Raw genomic sequence first — 26,451 nt, 5'->3', positions numbered from 1 at the left:
CATGTACCTGTAAGCAGCGATAAATGCATGTAACCCTATGTGCATTGCATGTGCAGTGGATGTGGTTTAAACTGAAGTGACGTCACATTTACGAACCAGATACATCTATCAAGGATATCATTTTGTAACTTTAGAAGCAGAAATTCCCATTCGAATCTCTTCCCTGCTATGTTCAGTTCCACCACCGTTTGAGATGATTCCCCAGTCCTTTGTTCGATAAATGCTGGGCAACTCCTTTTTACACAAAATGCTGGATCCCCTATTGTGATGTGACCCTGACACTACCTGGTTGCAACACAGCCAACAAAACATTCCACCCATTTGATCACCATACTCCCATTTAGAAAGTTTCCAACAGACCGCTTTCATTATGGCTCTGTGAAAGCAGGTATCCTCTAACCTCAACAGGTCAACTGCATTATTCTGACATTGCAAAGCAGACAGGTTTTTATCTCAGAGTGAAGTAAAATCTGCCCGTCCCTTCCCTTCCCAACCGATGTTAAAAGCTGCTTCTCCTCTACCACCCCTTGTGACATTGGAGGCAGTATTTCCATGACACCTGGTATTTTGAAAGAAAATGTAAAGACTGCTCACCAGTGTTAAATAATGTACGTAAAAAATGGGGGCTTATCAATTTTAAACGAGCAAACATGACCTGTCCTTGGAACAATTAAGTGGACAGCTGACTAGATGACATACAGGCATCACAGAAACTTGGGATATTTTTGGTACAGATAAGAAATTCATAAGAGTCATACCTCTGATCCTGCAGGATTGAAGCTGATATCTACGAGTTGACATAATGCAAAACAAGAGTCAGCGAGAGAATTTGCATTGTCTGCCTCCCTGCACGACACGAAGTCGCCATCTTCATCCACAACTGTGAAACAGGCAAACACACATTAGCACCGCACAGCCAGGGTAGGCATTCCTTTAGTTAAGCAAATTCGGTGAAAATACTCCTTTGTTTGAAACGTGAATGTTGTTTTGAGCTAGCTTTTTAATGATGATTTCCTCGACTGGTCTTCAGTTTGCAACAGATGGCCCTTGCCCCTGTACCTGTTTCTAGAGAGGGGGGAACCTTGTGTGGACATTCCACACAAGGTTTCCCACACTGCGCAGGACACCTAACTTTTGTTCCGACGTCCATACAGTGATTTAGTAAACAGGAGACCACACATTCTTGTGCCAGGGTTGTGGGACAAACACACGGCATTTCATCAATTATGTGGGAACTCAGAAATGTCCCCCCCCCCAACTTGGTCCTAATTTGCCACACAAAAGAAACTCTCCCTTAAGAATGCTGTGACGGCCTGCCCACATGCATACCAGCACTGCAGTTGCGGGAACTACATAAATGTTGTAACACACAAGAATGCTATGGAGACCAATTGATGTCCCAATAACTCATTCTAAACTTTCCAAGCAAAACAAATCATCCCCCCATTGCAGTTCCATGGCCTTATCCCCACTACTGTTGGCCCACCCCAAGACTGAAAATTAGATACTAAACTAATGGGGACAAAGCTTCATGCATAAAAAGACTATGAGGTCAGTATTTGGCATTGTGGGAACACTGCTCAAATAACAACTTCAGCTAAAGAATATGCAATCAAGATATCTTTATTATTTTGATATAAAGGAGGGTTGTGACAACTCTCAGAAAAGACAAAGTCCCATCCAGGTCAAATTACATCTCCAAGTCACCTTTCAAATGGTTAGCCAACAGAGGGTCTTCCAACATTGTTGCAGCTTATTACACAATGTTGCTGCACGCCACATGACAGACTGCCCTGACCAAAAGTGCCCTTATTGCCAAAATTTCTAAATAGGCTAAGACAAAGTCCTTCAAGTCAAATTCTGCAAAATTTAAGCTGCTCGTATCTGAAAATAACGTACAAAAATACCTGAACAAGCTACCCTGTTCATCTGGAATGCATGGTGAGATTTTGGTTCAGTACCAATTCAAGCCCTTACTTGGAATGCGTATGTTGGTTGTACATCCACGTTGAACTGGCACTTCAGGGAACATTGAAGTGATGGGTGGGTTGTTTATCTCTCCATTATTTGACCGTCGAGTCAAAACCATGGATGTCCTGAGACCATACTGGAATACGGTGTTGTCCCCCTGTGAGGTCGGGACATTACTGGCCCAACAGCATCCACTATACCTGTTGATTGGAATGCATCAGGGGCAAAAAATTCTTCAAAATGTTTTCACAATCCGGGGGGTTGCCACTTTGGACATAAAATTCCTGTTTCTTAGTTCAATTCTAAATGCATAAAATACAAAAGCAACAAAGACTGGCTGGTATTGCTGCAACACAAATTTAAACAGCGAAAATCTGTACCACGAATTCCCCAAAGTTGGACATGTGACATATGTCACCTCCTCCAGTTTCACAGAGCATATTTTGCACGCAATAAATTTGCTTGCATGGTATTTCCATTTGAATGATGCACAAACCAGCTATTTAGGCAAATGCAAATGACTGCACTTACCCTAGAAAATAGGGTTCAGAGCTGCCAACCGGAAAGAACTTGGAAACCACTGTAGTGGACACCCCTGAGCTCCACGACACATCCTGATTGTAATCCGTGCAGATGAAGTCTCGTGCATCCTCGATGAGGTTGAAGTTGTCAGGACAAGTCAGGCCACTGTTGGTGTCTCTGCGGCAGGTCATGTCCCCTCCCGGTATCCTGAGAAATGTTTCCACTCTGTTTGTGGTGCAGTACACTGAATTGAGTGGATTGAGCCATGCCACCCGGTGCGAGACCTCAACCTGCATAATGAAATCAAGATGCAAAGATGAGATACCCCAAATGGAGGGAAGATATTAGCCAATGCCCCTGTAAACTGTTACATAAAGAGGTGTCACACTGGCAGTGGAATCAACCTCTTTGAGATGCTCAAGCATTCTGAAAGTTCAAATCCTTGGATACCATTTTCTCGCAAGTAAATGAATTGTAGAGCCTATGCTAAAAACACATACATTGTAACATCCCTTTTTTATGGAGTAAATAAGACAGCAATCCTTTCCTTCTGAACCATGCTAATGTGGATGTGTTCCATTAGCGGACAACCCTGACCCTGGGATGATCTTGTGTGCTGTGTCAAATGAGCAAGAGAGTGGGAACTAGGTTGAACTCCTGCCTAATTGAATGCACCTTATAACACCTGTATGTTTTAACTTCCAAAATTATATATAACGGGTTTGCCCTTACCCAACGTATATTAATAAACACTGTATGCTCAGTGCTTGTCCGAGAGCTTGCGAAAAAAAAAAACCTCACAAGCTTACTCAGGTGGGACTCGAACCCACGACTTCCTGCTTACTAGTGCAGACGTCCTAACCACTCGACCACCGAGCTTGCCGGGGTCGGCTGGCCGGTCCGAGTCAAATGAAGCAGCGGGTACCGCGAACTATTTTCAAGATGTATTTTTGCGTTGGGGAGATGTTAATTATATATAACGTTATATATAATTAACATCTCCCCAACGCAAAAATACATCTTGAAAACTTCCAAAATTGGTAAGAATTTTCCATTTTCTAGTAATACCCTCCCCTGATTCCTCAAATCCTTCGGTTGTGTAAAGACATAACTTCCTCAGGCTGTGAAGGTAATTTTGAAACAGAAAAGGGTCCTAAAATAAGTTCAGACCAGGCATGTGTAGCAAAAAAAAGACAGCAAAATTGTAGTTGAACACATTTTAGGTATAAAAGTGCTGGGCCAATACTTCCAAACACTTTATATACTAAATGGCGTATGACCTTACATTTCACGACACTACAATGGCAACTGGCCAGCATGCAAATGAGAGACAGTAGTGGATTCAGGTGGGTGCACAACCATTGTTTTTTGGGGGGTCTTTTTCTGGAAAAATTTTACTTTAATTATACCTCTACCAAAATCAGTTTGCACGGAACGGCAAAAGCTTCAACAATAATTATTTAGTTGTATTAAGGATTGTATAAATGCTTGTGGCACAACCTCCAATTTTAAGGCTTTTGTCAGAAAATCTTCATGCAATACAGGGGTTGTATGGAATTCCATATCTGCTGTCGCCTGTCGCTCGTCGTGTGTCATGCGTCGCCTGTCGTGAATTGTACTGCGGATGAGTTGGCCTAAACATTTTTGCTGAAAACATTTTGCCCAAAAAAACTTGGTTGAATTCTCAGAAAGGCAACATTTTTGTTGTCAAGGGGCTGGGTTAGTCTAGCATTAATGGCATTAATTATGAGACTACATATGCTTTACAGGCAGGATCTGTACTTGCCTATTGGAAAAAGATCCTCAGAAGTGAATGGAATCATCACAGTATCATTTGTTAAACCCGGCTTTTGCAGGTCATATGCAACCCATTTGAACACTGTTTATAGAAAAAAAAAGCCGAATAGCTAATCCCCCCTCCATTGTTTTTAAACAATTCAAATCAAATATTCTGTGGTGTAAAACACACTGAAGTTGCAAGCCTAATTTTGTTTCAAGATGCATGGGTATGTGGGGCTATTGAATTAAATTCATGTTCTGCCTTAGAATATTGCATAGAGTCCTGCAACAAAAGAAACTACGAAGGAATTGTCCAAATGATGAAACATTGCATACCTTCATGTCATGTTTAGAGGTACGAGTGAATTCAACTATAACATCCACATTGCGGTATGTGGTGTATACCTTACCATACCATATTAGATAGTACGCTTCAGTCTGGTGAAATTCTCTTGAAAATATGAGATGAAAAACAGAAATTTTAAAGAGGTAAACCTTGGAATGGAGTATGATGAGAGTGCAAGGAATGTATCATAATAAGAACAATATCAATCTTGAGAACGTTTTTAAAAACTTACACAGTTGAACGGAAACAATAAAAAAAACACAAGTAATGGTGCTATTTCTATTGCAATATCCAAACAAAAAAAAATTCATGCGTGACGGGCGATGAGCAATGCATGATGGACAATTGCAGATACTGAATTCCATAGGGGATGAAAGTTCCACTTTTCTGTGTTCTTAGTACTATACGGTGACTAAAAGTGTTCATCAACTGACCTACTTTCTGACCCATTTTTCACCAGTTTTACTGAAATAAATCTGGGAATAACAGACTGTCAGACTTTTACATAATTCTGAACACAACGGGATAGTTATTTTCAAACATTTTGGTGTTCCTGACCAATTCTGGTGGGGGTATTTAGACCAAGTAAGTAAAACTCTTCCCCCCCCTTTCTTCCCGATTCTCTTTTGCTCTTTAGGGGTAGGCCTAATTTAATAAACTTTTAAAGACAAAAATATGCCATGACGCTAGTAAGTATGTTCAGATTCACCAACACTCCCCCCCCCCTTCAGGTATGCGGTCTATCTGCTACTGCTTTCGGGGGCAGGCTGGACCAGGTGGACTCCACACGATGCCCAACCTACCGTATGGAGCAACCTAGTCCCGGTAAAACTCGGACCCTTCGGGTTGCCTGTTGTTTATTTACATTTTTACTCGGACTGACGTTAGATACGAAGGGAATGTAATGCAGACTACCGTCCACGATCCAACCTACAGGGTCGGGGAAGGGAGATTATTCAAGATATTGCTGACACAGTCTGCGAGAACGAACACAGCAAGAAACTCGGAAAGTCGGTAATAGTTAATACTAGTACTATGTAGTAGTAGTAGTACTAGCAGTAGGCGCCGAACTTTTCTCCAAAACGGTTTGGGCCGAACTTACGTGCGCACGTACTCCCAACTCGAACTTTAAGTTTCAAACTCCGCGCCGGCAAACGAGGGGCCCGGAGCACCCCGTTTTTTAGCTCCATGATCAAAATAAAAAAGACGGCCATTCACAATAGTGCGCCTCCATTGATCTCCATTATATAATGGAGATCAGTGGGCGCCTCAGCTCCTCCGGCTCCGAGAGTTTGCAACGCGTTGACCAATCACAACGAGCGAATTCTGTCGGCCGGCCCTTTCCAAACGCGCATCGCGTATCGGGTCGTCAAATTTCGCGCATTGTGATTGGCCAACGCGTTGCAAACTCTTGGAGGCGCACTATTTTGAACTTTGAACTCTTGTTCTATGTGGTTAAATGCAATGAAAAGTGCTCTTTTTTAAACACTATAAAAATTACCCATGCTTTCACGGAGGGCGCTGTTCCTATTATGTCATCTACGGAATTAAAACAGTTCAGTGCATAATTATAGTTTTTGCTATTAAAATTGTGAAGCCAGAATTAACTTGCTGAAAATGTTTCCAAGAAGGGGAATGGTGCTTGCTTATTGTTATGCACAACGACTCAGCAAAGAAGACGAAAAATTAGTTCAACAAAGTCAAAAACAATGTTTTCTGGAGCGAGATTTGTGTGGACAATTGAAAATATAATTGGCTAATCCACCAACAAATGAAACGAAATGGAAAGATTACGGACAAAACAACAATTCTGTATACACAATAAAATAACTGAATTTGCGATCTTGCTTGATCCTCGTGGTGTTTTATTGGCAGCTGTTTTTGTCTGTGTTTTCTTTGCTATTACATGTAACTGCAACTTGTCGCAGTGACTACGAAATAGAAAGAACAATATATAGCATTAAATTTACTTTTGCCGTCGTGATTTTTTTTTTAAGATTTGGATGCACTTTTCCATTATCCATGCAATGTTTGTCACATTGTCACTCCAAAACATCAAGTTTCAAAGTCTTTCTACGAATTTGGCTAACTGACTAACAACATGTTGACCACCACAGGACAGTTACGTTCACGAAAAATAAAATGCGCTCTTTTATCACAAGGAGTGATCATGAAATCTCATAAAATACCTTTTTGTGTGAATTCCGTAATGAAAATAATTCAAATAAAACACAAGATCGTAAAACAACTTGGCTATTTATTCCCAAAATAAGTCTAGAAAACTAAGCGTTCGATAAGGGCAATAACTGCACGTGAACACTTCAGGTACACAGCCTAATAAAAGCAACTGCGCAGGGGACAAACGGGCCTTTCGGTGAAGCAGTTGGTGCGTAGCAAGCATTCGCTAGTCCGCACACGCTCTGGCTATGCACGCACCGGTGTGAAGGTCTCACTAATTTTCCGGCGTGCCGGGATTTCCGGAAGAACGCGCCCGATAAATGAGCACGACGCCGCAACGTGCCCATTTATCTGCATTTGGCGCAGTGGCGTACGAGAAAATATTATGCAGAGGAGACTGTAAAATCGGGGAATCACTTTGACTGTGCTACTTTCATTATTGAATATTCAGCAAGACAGACATCCGCCCCTTGCCAGACCTTGACAAACGGGTGTTTATTTCAGGGATCATGAATTTGTTGGAATTGAGTGCCGGTAATCATGGGGGCAGGCCTTTATCTAATGTCTGTTCCAAATGTACACCTGGCCGCCTTTATGTATGAGGGTATGGCTTCAGGGCAACAAACCTAACATATAGGCATAAACATCATCAATAATATGCCCCGGCCCAAAGAACAAAACTGGACAGCGCCTAAAATGCGTGGGTACGATCTTCCCGCGCCATGTTGGTTCTCATGCGCGATCTAACCCCTGGTATTGTATAATTAAAGGATGCATGCCACCGGATCGTTGGATTTCTACGCGCGAGCTCATTAATTAATTTTTTGTTTGATCCGACAACGTTTTTACAATAAAACATGCCATAATCAGGAGGGATCATAGAAATATTTCTCTAGTCCCAGATTTGGGAGTGATAGTTTCCAGTTAGGGGTATTTCTTTTACAAATAGCCCCAAATTGCGGGCCAATTTGGATAGAGGCAGGCGGCTACATTCAGAGCTGAGCGCATATTGCTACTATTTTGGGCGTGTCTTCGGGGAAAGGCGAATATAAAAAGAATTTCGTGGCTAACCCCCATAAAATTGAAATGAAGAGTGATCTTCTGGCCAAAGTCTGGAATTACAGTGAAAAACGGAGGCCAACCTCTTCCAAAAAGTCTATAGGCGGCGCTCTTTCGGTCTGACTTTGCACTGTTTTCTATGGGCGCGTATTTGGTGTAGTGCAACCTTAAACATCCCACTGTTGGGATACATAAATTAGGACCCACCCATAAAGCCTTTATTCCCGTTTTGTTCCCGGTGAACAAAACGGGACTTACTGCACATACCTTCAGGTACTAGTTTGGGTCGTTCGGCAGTGTTCGGTTAGTGGCCGGAAATCCGAGCACCCCGGAAAACTGAGACTGTTATACCAGACATGTCAGAATTCAGAAAGCGGTAACTGGCCAGATGTTGTGGCCCAAGCAGTTCAAACTCCTTTGCCCTTCCTCCATGATGTGTATAAAAGGCACTAGCCCGAGAACCACAAGCACGCGTACTACATTCATTTGCACTACAGTTTTTGGTTCAAAATGACGTCACACTTCGGTACTCCATGATGTAATTTAATACAGTTATATGATATCAGACCTTGTTAGGATTAGGAATTGACAAACGTTTGCACGATACCAAGAGCAGAATATAGGGAAAGACTGGCCAATCTGCTATTTAAAAAAAAATGGAACGGGAAGTACTCAAAGGTCACGGGGAAGGGCGCTTCAAGTAATTGGTAAATAAAACTTGGAATGACGTAATATACCGCACAAAGGTTACAGTGGCGGGAAAGGCGAAGATTTAGCGCACTGCACTTAATTACACCATTAATCCCCCCCCCAAATCTCATTACCAATTTCCAGAGAGGCAACACAAAGGTTGTAATAACTTGCTAAGTGTGTTAGCCAGTTTTGTTTCATGGCATACTTATTCACTGTGAATGAAATAAAAGTATAAATAACTTATGTGTGCATTTTCCATCACTGATCAGCTAAAAATCAAACAAAAAAAACAAGTTTGTTTGATTTTTTTTTGTTTACCTTTTATTATTTTTTATTCTAACAAAATCGTCGAGCTTTTAGGAGTACATCATGGTGTTTCATGGTGTCGGGACAATTCCCAGAGGGCAGATAACTCATCAGCAACAAGCCGACAACTTAACGGCGAAAAGAGGTTACTTCAAAACTATTTTGTAAGCATGATTTAAGATAATTTTCATCCCTTTCCTCCTTTTTCGCGCCCCCCCCCCAGAGTACCGATTGCCCCCTACCTCGCCCATGACTCATAATAAACATACCATACTGCCCATTTTGTTTTCCCACACGAAGCAACCTGCACACTACAACGGGGACACACCAAACTTGCACTCACCAGTTAGATTCCACTCTTTGTTAAAGAACAAACAGCATAAAATTTCAAACACCGTGATGCCATGATAAACTTGCACATGCTAGAGGGGAGGGGTCTGAGAAAGAAAGTCACGCGCGCCAAAGTCAAACCGATGCACGCAAACTAGACACGCCCAAGATCGTCTTCAGTCAACCGTGGCTTGGTGCCTTGCCTGTTGGTAGAAATCAGCCAGCTTGTTGTCAGTTTAAGTAATTTGTTAAAGGTCATTGTATTTAGGTGCAAGTGATTTCAGATACTGTTCAATGGACTTTTAAGCTGGGAGTTATCTTCGGTACGAAAGGAGGGTAACGGTGGAAGTTGTCCATTTTCGTTGAGGGAAAAAGGTCATTCTATCAACGGTTTTACCTCATGAAACGTCGCACTTAGAAAAGGAGGGTAAAAGAAAAGAAAAACTTAGAAAGGGGGAGTGATATTTCACACAATCCCCTGACCCTGTTCAACAGGACATTTAGGCATTGAAGTGCCGCAGTGCGATTGATGCATTTCCAGTACACAGTACTTCCCTTCGTGGTACATACATTACCGATAATAGTCGAGAAATATATAATTGGGTGAGACATATGTGGAACTGGGGCCTTGGGATAGGGTGAAAGTTTACTTCACACCCTTACTGAGACTGATGACGAACGGTAAGTGCTTATGACGCACATTCCTCCCACGTACGCAGTAATCCAAATACAGCGAAAGGCCCACCATAACCAATTGCCGGACCCGCCCTTTGTCAATATGACCCGGTGAAAACGGCATATCGAGTTATTTATCCGCAGTCAGGTACCATAACATCACCGGTACCACCGACAATTGATTCTGTTTACGGTCAAAGGCTACACTCATTGCTAGAGTATACTTGAGCGGCACTCGTACGCCTATATATATTTTGGATAATGAGACTGAATACCAGATTAGGACTTCAGCCTGGCTGAAACCATTGACCAGAACCAGAAGAAAAGGGAAGAACCTTGCCGGGGCATAGTAAACCGTCAATGACAACGGCTACCACTCTGGAAAAGCGAAGTTTCTTTGTTTGTTTTGCTTTTTTTTTCAGGAATTAACATCCCTCGTGTGGTTAATGGGTTTGGGCTAGTAAGAGGCAACGCAAAAAAAAGGTGTTACTTGTACAGACAGTGCACGTTTATTGGATTCTGTCCGGAAAGTGGCTTTCATGAGACAGTTTTATTCTATTCACCCAGTATAACGAGACAGAATTAAGAATAAAATGACATATTCCCTCTGAAAAGTTAGTAAAAGTTACTGGAAAGTTTCATAATGCTATTTTATTAGCAGGGATAAGCCTACGGTAGCCCTGCAGCATCTTCATTGTTTTGCAGGATCTCCACAAAAATTATTTTCTCGATAATCATTGTATTCGGCACAATGTATAGCCTATATAGTATCCTATTTTTCGGGTATTGACAAACTGACAAATCTATCCACACCATCTCAAGCCTATGTCTTTGAGGCAATGACCTGACGCTGAGTTCAATAGGATTTTAAAAACGAAACGATTGTCTTTACAAGGACAATGAAAGTTTACTCCAGCATATAGGCTAATTCTTGTGAGAGAGCCCTTAAAGAGTAGTTTTTGCCTGAGAAACTTCCAGCAAACAACACTTGACGCTGTAAATGTAACTCAAGACTTGATGTTCATGCCTTTTTACGTTAGACAAACCATGCTACCCTTTGTAAATACCAAAAACAATGCTCGCAAATGTTGAAATCATCCATTCTGTCGTGTCCGACTTGCTTATAGATTTCATTAGTTCTAAATGTCATTTTGACCTGTCACAAATAGACAACTCAATATAGTGTGTAAATGAGCTTACTTCTACACTGTCGCTATCTGACGGGTTGTATCTCAGAAACCTCCAACGCACAGTACCTCCTCTGAAGTGAGTGGCTTCAACGGACAAACAGACAATCAGAAGAACAGCAACAGCCAGCCGTTGCGAGTTGTCACAGTGCTCCGTGAGAGCCATCATTGCAAACTAAGGTGCGTTCACGTTAAACGTACTGGTGAACATTGGTTTACTATAATTGGGTAAAACTAAATTCCACCATGCGAATGCTCGAGTTCACTGTGAAAATGCAAGTTCTTTCTTCAAGCGTTATAGCTGCATTGTGCGTGATTGAATTCTTTGATGCATACAAACCCACGAACCGTACAAGGGCAGGTAATCATAAATAGCCAATGAACGACAGGTGAAAAAAAATTGTGTGGCCAAGATGATGAGAAAAAATGGTCATCGCAAATAGGCGTGTATCACAAAAAATGTCATAACAGCTATCATTCGGTATATTGCTACAGGCGGTTTCTGCAAAACAGACACACCAAACTAAAACAAACCAAAACAGGCACACCAAATAAAAACAGCCCCATATAAAAACAGACACACACAAGTGTGTATTTGCCTGCAACTGGGGACCCCCTATTGTTCCTCTTTTGTTTGTACTTTAACTTTTTTACAAGACCACCCATATGTTTTGTACACAGTTGTCAATCGGGGACCCTCTGTCAATCGGGGACCTTATTGTCCTCTATTGTTCAGGGTCCCCAATTGAATGCAGAAACAAACTCACATACACAGCCCCCCCCCACACACACACAAAACAAAATGATATAGCAAAAGGTACGGGGAAAAATGGGGAAAAAATTAACAAACAACAGAAAAGCAGCAAACAAAACAACAACAAAACAAATTAAAAGGGCCAATTCCAAAAATTTACCATATATGCTTTAAAATTCAGTCTGAATGAAAAAAGACTTCAATATCGGAGAAGTTTAGGCATTGAGGCTAAAACCTGTTGGGATGATTCTGAAACAACTTGCAATCCGTGGTTTATTCTTGTAATCACAACTAATTCTGGATATTCTTATAGCACACATAAAAGTGTTTTTATGTGTTATTTTCGGTGTTTAACAAACCAGAATTATGCCACATCATTACAACTGTATCAAGAGCTGTATAAATATTTGAATCTACGAAGTCACTGAGATTTTGATATCAGCATAAACCTCGGTCATTCTGATTGATTCTGATCTGATTGGAGTTATGCGTTTCTTATTTTTGATAAAATCGTTACAATTCAGTTTTAACCCACATTAAATTGCAATCACTGGGATTGACTATCCTTGTTTCCTTCGCAAGTTATTCTAATAAACAGTGAATCGGGGCTAGTTTCTTCCGATGCCATAAAGATTTTTCAGTCGCCATAGATCGGGGTATTCATTTCAGTATATCAGGATTGTGACCCCCCCCCTGTTTATAATCAACAGATGTCAAGATTCAGTGGAAATCGGAAAAGGCAGTGAGATTGAAGTGAAAGCATGACCTATTATAGCCTTTGATCAAGGCGCTCGCGGCGAAATGGATAGTCGCTCGAAAGCGAGGATCGGAGCTAGAGGAGACTAGTTTAAGCACCAAACCAACGCACGAAGAAAGACTACACGACGAACAGCACGTGCATGCGCATAGCCGAACTAAGCGTGTCGTGGACTGTGCGCGCCCCCAGGCGTGCCTGCAGGTTGTCGTGTAGTCTTTGTTCGTGCGCTGGTTTGGTTCTTAAACCAGTTTCCTCTAGCTCCTCGCTCTTGAGCGCCGATCCATTTCGCCGCGGGCATCTTGATCAAAGGCTAGACCTATTATTATTCATTCACCAACCCACCGACTCCTTGGGTTTAGAATGATCCAAACGAAACCGAAAACCGGCATAATCCAAACCGACAAAACCGTAATAAACTCAATCTAATCTCAATCCAACCAATCTCAGATAAAATATTTAGGAATCGAGCTCGACAATGTTCGGGGACAAAAATTAAAGTATTGTTCTGAGGAATTTGTGATGCATGTCTTCAGGGTTCGGTAACTGATTAAAGTAATCAACTCAGGAAAAACTCAACTGCACACAATGCAGGCTCGACGTGCACAATGGTTATGTTTTATTGTAAAAAATAACGATAAATCTCAAGCAATGACAATCAATCAAAATATGATTTAAAGAGAACACAGGATCTTGTGAAAGTTTAATACGAAACTTTCACATCTTAGTCTTGAAATTCATAGAGTATGCAACGGAATGCCTGGACAGCAGATAAGGGAACACGTACACCAGTGGTTCGTCTGGCCTTTCTTTGCAACGACACAGCCCAGTCATCTGCATCTAAAGCGGACAGACTAGTAGACTGAGTCACTTGACTTGGACTCGGGTCGGACTCGAGTCACTATTTTTGTGACTCGTGACTTGACTTGTAACTATCAGTTTTCGACCTGCGACTCAACTTGTAAAGAGGGACTTATGAGTTGACTTTGACTTGAACAAAAGACTTACAGCTTGCTTGTGTTTGGACCAAATGGACTTTTGACTTGACTTGGCCTGTAATCAAATGACTTGTGACTAGCTACCACCGCTGAAACAGACTGAGTCCACGTCACTGCAATCTCTAATCACCATGATGCTGGATCAAGATAGACAAACTTTGATTTACAGAAAAACAACATACTTTTGCGACCATGGTCCATGTATGTTTCGTTCAAATAAAAAAAAGGAAAGACAAGAACAAATAGACAACAAACAAACAAAACACGTCGCTTTCTTTTTTTTTATTTGAAAAAGAAAATTGAAAATTAGTCATTTCTCAATGTTCAATTCGATAACGAAAACCGACGAAAAAGATACAAAACGTATTTCTCGTTTCAATGTTAAAAAGGAATTTGAAAACAAACGCTTGCGTGTCATTAGCTGTGACCCCCGTGTGACGTACTTTTCTTCATTAAAATCTGTGCAAGGCCGCCAGCCCTTCCGAGTTTACCTGCGCCCAAACAGGGCGCTGGGCGACGACCGAAACACGGACATGTGCATGTGCCTTTCCCATAACCCAGCATTGTAAAGGCGTTGGGGTCAAATCAAACCACCAGATTGTCTTTACCGTGCTGTCGAACTCTCGTCTCGGAGCACTTCTCAAGGCGAAAGTAACTTTTGAATGCGAGAAATTTCTGTATGGGTTGCCCCTTCTTTTATTTGGGAACAACAATTTCATTGTAATCCTCGATTTCAACCATTTCGATTTCAATCCAATTACTGTTTTCAATCTGAACAAATAAACCTAAAATCGAAAATGAGTCGTTTTTCCATCTGAAAACGAAACACGTGGAGTAAGGAACAGAAATCGTTCCTCGTTTTGCATGTTGGAAAAGGTCAAATAAAAACGTATTTCAATAATTTCTTAAAATTTCATTCATAAATACCTGCAGCAGTCTTCCTATTCAACAACGTGAAACTCGACCGTGTATTAACATTTGAAAATTCCCCTCTGCGTAAATAACGCGCCTAGCACCTGACAGTTTAAGCGATTCTGATTGGCCAAGAGTCTCTGTGCATGCGGCTCGCCACGCGCGCGCCAAGTCCATATAAGGAGATTCTGTCGGACAACTTGCATAAGGAATATACCATAAAATGGACGGCGGTGTTCGGGAAAATGAAAATAAAATTCTAGAACAAAATAGTTGGAAATCCACCACACATTGACTCCTTTTGACTCCCTGACTAAAAGGGAATTAATGAATGGGTATGTGCTTGGCTGGTCTTCAACGTTAACGGGAGATTGAATGCTGATAATACCCTTGGCTGCAGCTCGGGCGATGGGAACTTCCATTCTCCTGAGCCGGTCTTTAGCCGGTCTTAATTCGTTTACGACCGGCCAAGCACATATTTTTAACTGGTTAATTGAAGCAATATACGAACGCCCAATATTCGAGGATAGTATTGCCAGTGAACGTCAAAAGCTGGACATTGCTTTTGAGAAACATTGTATCTGTAGGTTGCTCCTCGTTTTACTTTGGAAGCAATGAACTCCCCGTAATCCTCTATTTTCAGCCATGTTTAATTCACTTTCTTTTAGCGGGACACAGTTTTACGTAAAGTCTTACATTACAAAATGATATATAGAACAATGTTTTACTCTTCAAAAAGTGCATCAATAGATTACGATGTTATTCATTTTCACATTGGAAACTGAAAGCAAAATGATTGTCCCTTTTTGGGCCTTTAATAATGTAAGACGAAAATCGATGGAATCGTTTTTATTTTTAATTTTTATTTCAAAAGGAAAAACGAGAAACGACTCGTTTTTCAAATCTCTGGTTTACTTTTTCAAACCAAAACGACTTGTTTCCCATTTTTCGTTTTCAAGTCGAAAACGGATGAATGAAACGTACACGGACCTCCCTGCCGCATCTATTACACATAATGTGCAGGAAGCCACCACCTTCTTAAAGCTTGACGTCATTCTAAGATACCTCTTCCATTTTAAGATGTCAGCTGACAAACGTCAGCGTAAGTAAACAAAAAATTGGGAAGAATTCGCAAATCAAAATACCAAAGCAATTTGGAGGACTAATTTACAATAATGAAATCGACAAAGGGAAAATGATTTATACCCACCCAATTATATAAGCCGATATTGACAGACCACTTTCTAAGACGGAATTAAGTTACTTGTTTTAGAATGTAAGAAATTTCTTTGTGAGTTGCTCTTGTTAGCAACAAATTCTTCGTAATCCTCTACTTTGGCCATATTTAATTAACATAATTTGGTCAGCTGTAGAGACGTCTGTCAATTTACCAAATGAAAAATGAAACTGTTTTCCATTCTTCAAAAAGTGAATTGGAATATATACATGTTATTTGTTGTAATATTTAAAAACACACACAAAATTTGATTGTCGTTTTCAGTTTTAAAATAGAAATGGTTTCACTTATTTTCCACTTTTCGTTTTCAAATATAAGGAGAAACACAAACGATTTTCTCGACTTTTTACTTTTGTTTAAAATGGAAAACGGGAAGCGACTTTTTTTTCGATTTTTCTTTTCCAATGAATGGTTCGGACCACAATTGACCATTTAAAATCTGAGGCTTAGTCGTATCGGAGGTTTTCAATAGCCGATGGTTATGCACGTAAATAGCCACATTCATTCATCAGTATGGGGGAACCGTTCACACGAAAATTTGCAAGATGTCATTGACCATGTACGCTGCAAGGGTTGCAGCCAACAGCAAAATGTGAAAAACGACAATCTCACAAAAAAGATCGATCAGCGTCGTTTGATACGACCGTTTTGTGCGTGCGCATTGTTAGAAACAATTGACTATTGTGATCAACAGTGCCACTGGCTCATTTCTGTGTATGCGTGCAAGTAGGAGCAAATAATCAGAGGGTGTTCTTGGTTTTTGTATTAAATAAAAGCCACAAAAAAGAAAGAATTCATTTGGGAAGAGCGAGACAAAAATACTGGAGCAAGACGGTCCAATACACTGAAAAGAAATATTTGCATATCACTGGCACGAGGAAAGGTCAAACGGATTTCTGAAGAAGGCCGTGTCCTTCAGCTCCATGGGGGAGGGGAGCTGTACCTGAAAGCCATCATTAACAGGGCACCCGTCGGAACATGTTACTCTCCCTTGTATCTTGGGAAGCCATCATAAAGCACTCGCTTACTTTGTATGTTACCTTCCTGGGGGGGGGGGAATTTAGGAAGCTGTCGTGAAAAAGTCGTGCTCTCTCTTCCAACGTATTTCGTACATACGACTTATGATTCGTAATCCGCACCTACGACTTGTACGCCCTATCTCTCACGTACGAGTTATGTTGCACACACGACCTGTAAGTCATATCTACGACTCAACAATCTTAACTCAACGTGTGGATTTACTTTCGAGATGTAACTCTAGATACAGACTAGCAAGAAGACTATACGCCGTGCACACCTCCGCACATGATACATGGGTACAGGTGTACGCCTTCACTTACAAAGCAATCATTGAGCCCGAATGTCCGGCTTTTTTAGTTTTAGTCGGTGAATAAATTAAGACTCACCAAATATTTACTAACTTGCACACTTTCGAATGTTTATTCAGTGAGGCCTTTAAAGTTGACAACAGTTTCAACCTTTTCAGGTTCAACATTTTCATCGTTTATGACAGTGGCCATCGAATGAGCTATTTTCCTCTTATCTTTGCAACAAGAGAAAAAAGTAATATACACAATAAATATGTACACAGAAAAAATGACTGGCAAAGATAGCTTGATATGTTGACGACACTTCCGTCCAATGGTACAGCAAATAAAGAGAGAGTTGCTTCTCATGTTTAGTGCAACTATAAGGCATAAATAACATTACAAAAAATGTAAATTGTCGTATTTTAATATCCCATTCTTTTGGATAACCTCTGAGAATCGAAAGTTACCTTTCAGTTCCCACAAAATTGGGTAACATAAATAGTTGCACATTAACACGTACAATGAGTGACCTCTGGCCAGGTATCATAAGTATCATACATGTATTAAGAAAAAATACATATATACTGACGGGACGTATTGAAAATTCACCAGAATTCTTTGTTTTTTTCCTTCCTCCCTCTGTACAAAGGTTGCTCTGAAAAATCAACAGAACATGAAAGCGCAAATAATTATTCGAATACTCTGTAGAAAAATACACATTCGTCCATGTTTTTGAATTCATTCTAGATTTGTTTCTTTCAATGAACAGCTTACTTTTGAGTTCAAGTTCAAGACAAAGCAGATACAGCGTTCTCATTCTTGGCAAATTGGTAAAAAGGCTACAAATGGAAGCATTAGTTGACTGGATACAAGTGTGGCTTTTCCCATGTAAAGCAGGGAAAAACTACCGATTCTGAATATCTGGATTTCAATAATTTCTCTGCGTATGCACAATAACCATTACAAATCCTAAGAGAACAAAAGGCTATGGAGCACAGAATAATTGCAGTTTAAATGGAAATTGGATTCCTTTGGGGTTTTCAAGCAGAAGCAAACACCAGAACAGTGTCTATGTAATTTCTTAGGTTTCCCCTCCCCCTTTACAGGCGCAACTTCTTGGTACAAGAAAGCTCGATTTGCCTCAACATGTGTTATGACGGGGTAAGGTACATCATTAATTGTTCACTGACTGTCAAAACAAAACAAAGCAAAAAAAAATGAATAATTGAAAAGACCACTAATTTGCAATATTACTCGCTTAGAGAAGTGAAAGTTGTGTACCTGAAACTGAACTGACTGCCTCAACTAAACTGGTTAGGGAAAAAACAGGTCCAACCCTTTCTTATGTCATCCCATGGTCGTTCCAACTGGGGTGGCTTAGTTTGAGGACAACCATTCAATACACCTATCCAGTACGCCCATATCGTACCACCATTGAGAAACGAATAGCTTTTAAATTTGTGAATGAAAGTCCAAGGTTAGAGCTTATACAAGCATGAACACAATGACCTCCAGTAAAGCTAAAAAAGGTGTTTGATCCCCCTTTCAATTATGTGGAACTAAACTGCGTAAGCCCTGCACACAAGAGGGGCTGCAGATGCCGTCTACACCGACATGTAGGTACAGGTCATTCGTGTGTTGACGGGCCATATGAACAAAACCATCAACACTTGTTGGCTTTTGTTCCGCCCCCCCCCCAAAAAAAAAGGTGGGGGAAAAGAAAGTGTTCAACACCATGCACACTGGCCCACAGGGAAAACCAGAACAGCAATGCAAGTGATAACGTCAGAAAATTCAGGTCGCCACACCCATGGGGAAAACAATGTGCCAATGACTGTGAAGAATGCACGTTGCATGCAGAATCTGACCTATGAGATACCAACTTTAGTTTTTGCCCTACCGTTTAGGGCCGAGAATGACATTACACATCGCTACATAATTCATCATGTACAATTGAAACGCTTTCTGGTGTTACAAAAATTACATGGCAAGGCAACTGAAGTTATATCATCGACAGCGTTCTCTTTACACCATTCATAACTTTACAATTCGGCAGTATATACTTTATATTTTCATACTGTACAGACTAATATATCATCATCATTATATCCAGTTGCCCGAAGTTCAGCAAAATAACTTTCTCAAAGGCAATTTTTCAATGTGTAGAAACTTTGTGTTTTAGCTTATCAACACATTCTCGGTAACTCCCTTTTTCCAATAAATATACATTAATCACAAAATGATATTTAAGCACATCATAGTTCTCAGCGTGGTTCTGCTGTTCAACTCTATGCAGAATTACGACACATCCCCACAACGAAAATTCATCCGTTAAGTTCAAACAGTGAAATAAATAATACCAGTATTAATGGCCGTCTTGTCTTCGTGCTACGTTTGGTTGGCCTCTTAAATTACCAAGCCAAAGGAATGTTCCCTCATACAGACTGTACAATCTCCATCAAAACACGTTGGCTAAAAATGTTTATCCATTCATAAATATGTAAAATCTCCGCAGATGCTGGTTTCATGTTTTACTGGCGGACTTCATTTTGTTTAAGTTACTGCACCATTAGACCCTACTCGTCATAATTCGGTATTGTGCAAGGGTGATCTTGCCTGATAATCCAAAATTCATTTCAACTAAAATACATCAGAAGCTAAGTGAAATGCTGAACGGAGAAAACAGTCATTCTCCATAAAGTTAGTCATCCCTTAAAGATTGAGCTGACAAGGAAAGAATTGTCGGCTACCGCTGTGACGTACACTTCCAGTTTCTTGTATGTAAATGGGGACTAGTGCTGCAGATAATGGAGTGGAACCAACCACTAACTTATTCTAGTCTTGATCTCTTTTCTACATTGTTCTCTCCATATTTCAGTAACAATATTAAACCAATTATAATTGCAAGAAAAAAGATTCTGAAATGCTTTGGGGCCTTTACTTCCATTATCTAAAACAAATAACAAAAAAAATCCATCTCACATATTCTTTTGAATTTACTGCAGTAAAAATCTGAGATTCCTTTTTTTAAAGAAAGGGAACAGTTATTTAAATAAGAATATAAGGCCATCCTTCATGGAATGAATTAGAGGCAATTCAAGGAAACATGATGTGTAATTTTTTTCAGCATTCACAATACATTCACAAGACTGAATGGGATGTTTTCTTCAAGGACAAAAACTGTCCAAATTCATGTTTTTTTTATAAACATGGTTACAGGCACTTTACAGAAAAAATTTACCTTACTTTCTGTTATTCGAATCAAAAACTTCGTACTTCATAGTAATACGTATTACTAATTTTGCAAAGAAATTTGTTATTTGTGAGCAATATCTCTAAAAAAAAATCTCACTTTCTGTTACCCCCCAAATGTGATGATCTGATCAAGAGAGGGCGGCACAAGCACTTTTATGTATGTCTGTATCAAAATGATCTCAGTTATTTCCAATGCAGGTACATTTTTCATTTTTTTTTTACAGTAAAAGGTTTGTATTGCATTTCTTTGAAAAGTTTTATATTATTAGAATTTTTTTCATTCCAAGTACATGTTTTTGGCCCTTGTATTTCGATCAAGACGATGAAATTCTTTTCTTAAAGAGTTGAAAGAATTTTCATTTTCACGTTTTACAAACCATGCCTAAGCTCCTGCACTTACACAAAATGGACACAAAGTACTCTCCCCCTCCTCCCCCATCCCGGGAATCAAGACAACCCTTGATGAATATTACTGAGTTGGCAAGGAATTTTTTCTCTCTCGATCAATTACTCGGGATTCCATCGATGATCAAACTTGTTAGAATGTTGTTTCTCACACTGGGGACTTCGCATACTGATAATGCTCTTGAGCATACAAAATAAATTCCTACCCTGTAAGTTCAGGTTTCAGACAAGGCAGAACTGTCTTTCACGGCATGAACGAGGGAACATTGGGGTCTGACTGCCAAGAGAGCATCCTCTTCAGGCCAGTTTGAGGCCTGTCTGTGATTGTGGACACCAAACAAATAGTGAGTTTGGCTCTGCCTACGGGATGGCCATGGTGTGCCAGATCACGGAGCGGCGCATCATGCACAGGTTTGTGCACAAGACACATCCGGTTCATGGTGCACAAAGTATGCAGAACACTTCACCTCAAGGTGCGACTGATAAGAGATGGAAACACCACGGAACTCTACAGTGCAGGATAGTATACAAATAATGAATGTTTATGCATGCAATGGTAAGAATAGTTTCATGAGAGGAGACATGAAACATTCTATTCCACGAGGCAAAAAATGGGGGATAGAACCAGTCAAGTGAAATGAAGTTCTATTCAATGGGTGCTGTTGAATAGAACAAATAATGAAATAACGCGATCAAAGATCCACAAATCAGATGATGGGATTTACGCAGGATCTGTATAATAGTTATGAATGACAAACAATGAAAGGAGAGGGAGGGAAAAATGATATTCCATAAGAATAATGTTCCACAGATTAAGACAAGGACTCTTTCATGTGATTTGCATTTAAAACACACACAAAAATTCAGTTGCCAGCTGCTTCAAAACATTTACGAATACTCTACAACTATTACTGGGAGCATTATTATAAATTCACTTTTTAAATTCATCAAAGTTTTAAGTCATCAAAGGTTCAGCCAGAAACTGAGAATATTCCAAAACTGGGACCCTGACATTGGCCACTGAGTTGTTGGGTAGGCACAGAGTACACAAAAAGATGACGGCTTGGTCAACATGACTGGTCAAGATTGTTTTCCCGATCACTGGTTTTGTTTTCTTTTGTTTCATTTTGAGGAAGAGAGACAGCTCTCAACAGCTTGACCAAAAGCTGCTGCCCCCCACTATTCATAATTTGCCAAATTCCTTGAAATGAGAGTGTTTCAGGGAAAGAAATATAAACAATGCCACTACTTCCCCAACCCCCAATAAAAAGACTGAAGATGGAAGCAATTAGTTAAATAAACCAGTGGGGTTTATATCATTAAATTTCCTTGATTCAAACACAATCACTTGGAACGGTTCACTGTGTCCACACCCTAGTATGTCTAATGTCATCTTGGCATTTAAAGTGTGCAGTTTTGCCAACGAGGCACACATTTGAAGTGGAAAAGCAAAAGCAAAAATATCTGAGCCCAATACCAAAAACAATCCCTTTCACAAACCTTCATCTGAGAGTTATTTAAAGGGAAAGAAACAATAAGAAGAGGTAATAGTTTCATTTTGTCCCAATTTGGATGACTGATTGAACTGATTATGTAGAACTTCAGGCTCAGTTTGTTTTCACTTCTCATAATTGCTGGCCAGGTAGTTCTTTCCTAATGAGTTTGTTTTTGTCATTCAAAGGTATTTTGGAACGGACAGGATTGACTGTATTGACCATTTTAGCAAAATATCAAAGAATAGTTATATTACAATTCATATATATGACAACTCTGCATAATATAAAGTATCTATACTATATTCATCATCACCGCTACAATTATAGCGTGACACGATTGAAAATTTTACAGTGCACTTCAAGAGTTTAAGAAAATATGAACGACATACAAGACACACTTAGCACACAACGACAATGTCCGCCACACTGCTGCTGGCTAGTACACAAATGAGCTGTTAAATTTTGCCAAAACTTTCAAGTGAATTGTACATACCTTTTTCTGGGACAAGTGTCACTTAACTGTTGTGCCTTTAAACTTTTCCTTTTGCAAAAGCAAAATAAACACTTTTTTTGTTTCTGACGTTACGGCACAGTTAAAAGAGATATTTCATCGTAAAGAAATCTCTCCCTCTTTTAAGCTTTGCATTTTCTCAACGGGTGCTTTGATTTTTTGTAAATTTTGGAACTTAAAATCAGAATGAATATAATGAAATGTGATTTTCTTTCACCAATACGTGTGAAGTGTGACCATTAATGCTAAGTGCATGAAAAGAAAATGTCAACAAGTCAATAGTGTGGAGCTCCTACCCGCTACCCACCGTACTGTAAACTTGAACAAAACAGTGCGGAATGAATTTCTCCTTAACAGCGGCTTGAAGTCACAAGTCACACAAGAGTCCCAGTGAAACCTACATGATAAATCTAAGCACTCTGGAAAGAACATGTTACGTTACATGCATTACTCCATCTGAGGGGGGTTATGCGTTGTACTATTAAATGAAGAACCATGTGCTTTGTGGCCACGAGAACAAGTACTAACACTGATGTAATAAATAGGGTCCAAAATATAGAGGAGTTAAGAGTTCAAGTCAGCGGCAGAGTTGCTTTTTTTTTTACCTCTAAAATAGGTGCAAGGTCCAAGTAGTGACAGACATTCAATGTCCTACCACGTGCAAATAGGAAGGTCGAGCAATGATTTGTATAATTACAATTACAGATTTGCCCAACCTTGTCCAACTTCTTGAGCAATCCCAATATACAGATATTCTGTTGTCGTCTTGGTATTTTGGTCAATTTATTCCCTGGCAGATGGCACATCACATAAATACTGCAACAAAATTTCCGGTACTCTCGTTCGGACTGCTGGCAATGCCTTCTGCTCGACCATGCAGTGCAGGCATACCAACACATCATGCCACCATGAGAACAGCTTCTGTATCACCTCACTAAGGAGATGGCGATCAAGCAAGCCTCCGTTGTCTGTCAGGGGTAACGCATGTCGGCACAGCGGGAGGAGGAGGATCCCGCCCCTTCCTCTTGGTCACTTCATGGTCAGCTGAATGTCGGGCGGAATGAGCAGTGCCGTCAGTCGGGGGCGAGCAGTCACGTCTCGTTCTTGAGCTTCCTCAGGCCAAGTCTGGCATACTGCACCAGGTCCAGGGTACTGCTGTGCAGGGTCAGGTGGCCAAACTCACAGTCCAACTCCCGGAAAAACTCTGCAGGAGGGTGGGGGGGAGGATACAACAGATACAACAACTACTATGGAGTGCCACTGAACAAGTCTTGTTCATTGACATCTGAACCTTAGCCAAGTTTCTTCTTGGCTTATGAACAATGATCGAATAACATGCAATGGAGCTTGTTATTGGCTGAACATTGAAATGTGGCCACTTTTGCCCTTCGCATTTGACATAAGGACTTCTCCTGTGAAGGGACAAATTGCCAATTGCCCTCTCAAAAATGAAAAGGATAGGCATACAATGCATAAAATAACAACATATTACTAAAGGATTTCACAAAATCAATATTTAAAAAAGCCAAATTCTTCTTCAGTATTTGTCATGACTTTTCATACAAAATTGCAGAATATCTGTACAGGTTGGCAGCTCTGTTAATGACTGGCCACCTGTTGCATAAATGCATTTTTCAAGAGTATAACACAATGTAGGTGGGGATACGTCCACATTCTACACACCTTTGTTTTCCAGAGCCAGAATGTCTGCCTGCTCCCAGAAATCCAGGCCGTAGTATCCACAGTTAGAGTTCTGAATGTATGTGGACATCATGTTGACGATATGCTGGGGGACAGAGATGTTGCCCATGGGCGAGGACATGGCGTGTGGTACGCCGTTGGTCAGCTTGCCCGGCTGCGTTACGTGGGGCAGCAAGGAGGGCTGCTGGTGCAGGGCGGCGTTGGGCTCGCCGCCTCCGCTGTTGTTGCTGCTGCTGCCTTGAGAGCCCAGGCTGCAGGCTGATCCAACGCTACCAGCCGGGGAAGGGGTCGGGGACATTGGGGACGGGGTGCCAGTGTACCTGTGGCAGGGAGACAGTGAGGGTGAGGGGTGAATTAGAGGTTTAGCTGACTCAACAGGGAACTCTGTTTACCAAGGTTCTACAGAGAGTGAACACTGGACAAATCCGAGACACTGAGAACAGTGACATATAAAAAGATTTCCTTTCTTGTGCCCAGGTTGTTCATCATCACGTAGCTGACAGCAAAAGTATGCAATAAGCTAGAATACACATCTTGGCTAGTTAGCTATCTCTTTTAGTTCCATTTCATTGCTGGCAGGTTTTGAGCCCAACCAGAGTTTTGTCAGGGTCCAAGGCATGGAAGCGCATCCCTTACCCTTCAATCTTGGAATTTACACCTCTAGTTCTCCATCTTTTTAGAGTTTGCAACATGGTGAATCCACAAAATCTTTTCTAGTTGAGTACTGTCAACCACGTAAAGCCCAACATCATGTTCAGAAAGTTAGACTGTTAAGCAGAGCTGTCACCATTTTCACAAAGTGGGTGTACTGTACATGCTAACGTTAAGATGCCTGTACTGCAAGAGGGCCCTTCCAGGATGTCAAACCACAGGAGAAACCTTCAAAATTTCAAAAATAATTCCACAAAGGGGTGGTACGACTAGCCATCTCAGAAATGTCAAATCCCAAATTTTATCAATTATCCTTCTTCTGCTGGTTTCATGTCATAATTTACCTTTATCAGTGTTGCAGTTTTACAGGCCTTATTGTGTGCTAAGCCCTTTTGATACTTCACACTGTGAGTTAGCTTTTAGACTGTTCTTACACCCTTTCAATCACAAATCACGTTGAACTTAGCCTCGGGGCTACACTGCAATTTCTTTTTAATAATTTATGCATAATGATGATAACACTAGCTCGTGACAACAATTGAAGAGGAGTCAACTAGGTGAGGGGTTTTGGGACTCACTTTGAGGAACTCCATGATGATGGAGCTTGGGGGGCCTGCTGTGATTTGGAAGAGTTTTTGAAGTGCTCCCCGAGCACCTTGGCAAGTTTCATTCCGGCGGCCTTCTTCATCTTGAACATCTTCATGTAGAGGAGACCCTGGCAACGGTGGCTGTTGACCACAACAACATGACATCAAGGAATCAATGTCTTTTACTGTTCAGTTGTCAAATTTTCACACTGATTATCGGCAAATTGACTATTGATAGAATTGCTGTTCAGTCAGGGAGATGTCAGACATGAACACTTCATATTACCTTCACCAACATACTGAACCAGTCAGGTATTTCATAAAGGTAAGGTTATTTGAGAACAAGGGACGCGAGCTTGAACACGTCCAGCGTTAAATAGGACCAATCTCGTGTGTGCGTATTACTGTAGGGCATGTAGTGTTGGAATACTGAACTGACCGACTGACCACTGTGTGTTCAGTGCTTCCTGGGGTACTATGGGAACAAATTTGTAAGTCTGGTTGAGGAGGGCTCAAACCAATGACCTTAAAGAAAGCTTCTGAACAAGTTTGCAAATACCTTTCAGAGAAAAAAAAAGAGAAGAGGGATATCTGAGTATTGCATATTTTGTTTTAAGGAACTTATTTGTCATGGGCTCTCATGGTCCTTTAGAAAGTAATGTTCGACTTTCTGGACAAGGGCCGAGGATTTGCCATCATTCCCCGACCCTTGAGACCAGCTAACTCACCATAATACTGCTAGTTTCTTGTCCATGCTTAGAGCATCTTGGTTTAAGTGACTGCCTTTGAATTTAAGGATGAATCTGATCCAGACGACGAGAGGAGGAAAAAGAA

At 40.7% G+C, this 26,451-nt stretch overlaps 2 protein-coding genes across 6 annotated transcripts in view; both read right to left on the bottom strand.

Annotated features, from left to right (window-relative positions):
* Positions 1-11,361, bottom strand: part of LOC110979798 (IgGFc-binding protein-like) — a 98,524-nt gene extending 87,163 nt beyond the window's left edge. The window contains exons 1-4 of one of the 2 annotated variants that reach the window (XM_087133132.1): positions 11,060-11,361; positions 2,503-2,783; positions 1,978-2,171; positions 759-880 (exon numbers count right to left, since the gene is read on the bottom strand). In XM_087133132.1, coding sequence (XP_086989258.1) covers positions 759-880; positions 1,978-2,171; positions 2,503-2,783; positions 11,060-11,215 — 753 coding nt within the window. In that variant the 5' untranslated portion in view covers positions 11,216-11,361. Of the gene's footprint in view, positions 1-758; positions 881-1,977; positions 2,172-2,502; positions 2,784-5,720; positions 5,869-11,059 lie in introns of those variants that run through there. The other variant, XM_087133133.1, reaches the window with a different exon arrangement.
* A 5,752-nt stretch (positions 11,362-17,113) lies between these two features.
* LOC110979760 (uncharacterized) overlaps positions 17,114-26,451 on the bottom strand; it is a 129,079-nt gene continuing 119,741 nt past the window's right edge. For all 4 annotated transcript variants that reach the window (XM_022235804.2, XM_087133678.1, XM_087133677.1 and 1 more), the window contains exons 16-19: positions 26,346-26,420; positions 25,609-25,758; positions 24,362-24,699; positions 17,114-23,882 (exon numbers count right to left, since the gene is read on the bottom strand). In XM_022235804.2, coding sequence (XP_022091496.2) covers positions 23,770-23,882; positions 24,362-24,699; positions 25,609-25,758; positions 26,346-26,420 — 676 coding nt within the window. In that variant the 3' untranslated portion in view covers positions 17,114-23,769. The remainder of the gene's footprint in view (positions 23,883-24,361; positions 24,700-25,608; positions 25,759-26,345; positions 26,421-26,451) is intronic.

Source organism: Acanthaster planci, linkage group LG02, assembly GCF_054643075.1.
Source record: "Acanthaster planci isolate LZ-2023a linkage group LG02, COTS_SCS, whole genome shotgun sequence".
In the NCBI taxonomy this organism is placed as follows: domain Eukaryota; kingdom Metazoa; phylum Echinodermata; class Asteroidea; order Valvatida; family Acanthasteridae; genus Acanthaster; species Acanthaster planci.
This window is presented reverse-complemented; position numbering and strand designations above follow the sequence as displayed.